The sequence below is a fragment of the Alosa pseudoharengus genome, unplaced genomic scaffold (assembly GCF_046254945.1).
Source record: "Alosa pseudoharengus isolate Yale_2024_CS ecotype anadromous, Long Island Sound unplaced genomic scaffold, YU_APseudo_1.1 YU_APseudo_1.1_scf_9, whole genome shotgun sequence".
In the NCBI taxonomy this organism is placed as follows: domain Eukaryota; kingdom Metazoa; phylum Chordata; class Actinopteri; order Clupeiformes; family Clupeidae; genus Alosa; species Alosa pseudoharengus.
This window is the reverse complement of record NW_027468881.1, coordinates 10785587-10788086: the sequence shown is the minus strand read 5'-3', so window position 1 is coordinate 10788086 and position 2500 is coordinate 10785587. Positions and strand designations below refer to the sequence as shown.

General features: G+C 48.1%; 1 protein-coding gene across 1 annotated transcript in view; it reads right to left on the bottom strand.

Annotated features, from left to right (window-relative positions):
• The window catches only part of LOC143114966 (cadherin-4-like), a 246816-nt gene that overhangs the window by 106610 nt on the left and 137706 nt on the right, over positions 1-2500 (bottom strand). Inside the window, exon 2 of the mRNA XM_076276809.1 lies at positions 1-98. This exon is cut by the window's left edge and continues 147 nt beyond it. Within this exon, the coding sequence (XP_076132924.1) occupies positions 1-98 (98 nt within the window). The remainder of the gene's footprint in view (positions 99-2500) is intronic.

The following is a 2500-nucleotide window of genomic DNA, read 5'->3' as shown; positions in this document are numbered from 1 at the left end:
GCGCCGGGCGTAGACAGAGCCGTCGTCCTTCACGCCGAAGCTGGGGTCACTGCTCGCCATGTCTACGCTCACGTTCCGCAAGCACCTCTCGAACTTAACTACAAAAGATGAGAGGAGAGGAGAGAGGGAGATGGGAGAAGAAAGGAACAGTGAAATGAGGACCTTGCACTATTACATTATTTGTTCATAAAACGCCATACATACAGCATTATTGCCCTCGAATATTGTTTGAAGCTTGCCTTACATGGAAACGTAGCCGTTTTCTGCTCAGAATGTATTATTCATATGTTCCTGTTGAGGGGCCACAACCCCTCAACAGAAACATATGAATGACTGTGATTGCATAATGCGCTTTTTATTACACTCATCATGACACAGAAGTGGTAGCCCCATAGACATGAACAAAGAGAGGATATTTGTACAGAAAATATCGACCACACAACCCCTGGGGACATATTAACCACCACCCACCCAGACACACACACACACACACAAACGTTTGATAAATGGGATTTGAAAGTACAATTAATGTCCCTCTAATGAAATATCTGGAAAGCCGATAATCTACAGTTACACAAGATTGGTATTAATGCCTCATTGTATCTGCTCTTGATAGAGACATCCTCTGAACAGGGGATAGCTGTTGGACAACAGCAAAAGGACTCTTGACAAAAGCAGTCATGTGTGTGTGTGTGTGTGCGTGATTGTGTGTGAGAGAGAGAGAGAGAGAGAGAGAGAGAGAGAGAGAGAGAGAGAGAGAGAGAGAGAGAGAGATTGTGTGTGTGTATCCTCTTTCCCATAATTACAAAACATGGCTAATGCAGTTCCATAAAAGCGTCCCCCTCATTCTATTAAACATAAGCAGAGACAAAATGAAACCTTAAACGAGGGCGTCTGAGCGCAAGCAGGCAAAATGGCCGTCCGCCTGCCTGCTATTGATTCAAATTAAGAGATGCAGAGCGGGGGAAATTAGCATGTAGTGTTGAAAATAAGCTTTGTCTTCATCCACCCCACACACACACACAAACACCCACTCACACACACCCACAGACACACGTTTCTCCCACTCTACTCAGCAATACACCAGCCCTCTATCCCCAACACACCCACACACAACCACACAATCACACACACACACACACATACACACACACACACACACACACACACACACACACACACCGCTGCCCTCGAAAAACAAAACAGGTCAGGTAATGGATATACACAAGCTCATTTAGCGCGCCACCAAAATAGAAAAAATCAATACGGATCAGAGCCAGCCGCCACAGTCCCCTGGCTAGTCGGCATCGGGGGCGAGAGCCTCGGTCACGGCTGGGCAGTGTCAACGGCAACACGTGTCACTGGACCACTGAGGGTCAGTTCCACCTTATTGTCTGCGGACTTGATTATTGATCACACATCGATTAAGCAATGGGAAGCAATTTTGCGGTTTTAATGCCAAGGGGATTTGAAAGTGTGTGTGTGTGTGTGTGTTTTTTTCCTGGCTCCTGACACCAAGGCACACTGACGTATGGTTGCTGATTATAAATAATGTTGCACACATTATTAAAAGCGATAACAGGGGTGTTATTCTATACAGAATATTCATGAGCTGAGACCACAGTGATAGGCATATGCTCACATGATGTTGACTGAGCTTCTTAATTAAGAGGCTGTGTTATTGATGCATTCAAAAAATAGCCCTATGGCTCATTTCATGAGCCTGTATAAAAAGACACTGAATTCCTGAAAACTCCACGGAACACCTCACTTTACCTCATGGCTATGCACTGATTGAGAACCACTGCATCGACAGCAGTGGAATGATTGTGCCTAACTGAGATTGACATTAGATTTTCATATCTGTAGAACAAAGTAGGTTGCTGTAGATGCTGCTACACGTGAACAAAACTCCTCTTAGTTACCAGTTGGAGCTTCGCCCCCTCCTCTCCCCCATGCCTGATTTCAAAATCTTTCTCAGCCCCCATTGCTGTCACGCAGTCTGTTACCGCACCCCCCCCCCCCTCCCCACACAAAAAAGATAGCACATTTGACTGGATGTGGCGTAAGTGGGCGAGCGACAAGCAGAGCAAAGAGGACAGTGTGGAGGATCCCCTACTACAGCGTAGGGTGTCCTAATGGAGCAAACATCATCGTTATTCTCCTCAGGCTTCCCAGCCCATCTTCAAACCCACACCCTCGCCGTGTCTTCACTGGACAAATAAGAGCGCAGCGCTAAGTAAGGAGCCTCCCCTGTGGCACCTAGCTTTGGCTATCCATCTTTAAGCCGTTTGGGGCTTAGCGCTGGTAGGCAGGCGGGCGGCTGGGTGGCCAGACGAGACAATGCGAGCGAGACAGACGGACGGACGATGGGATTCGCAAGCGCGGTGGCCCTCGGGGGGCTCAGATCAGAGCGGACAGCTGCGCGGACACGCGGGTGGGTTTGCTGTAATTCCCACATCAGTATTCCGGTCCGGAACCCACCCCCCACCCCAACACC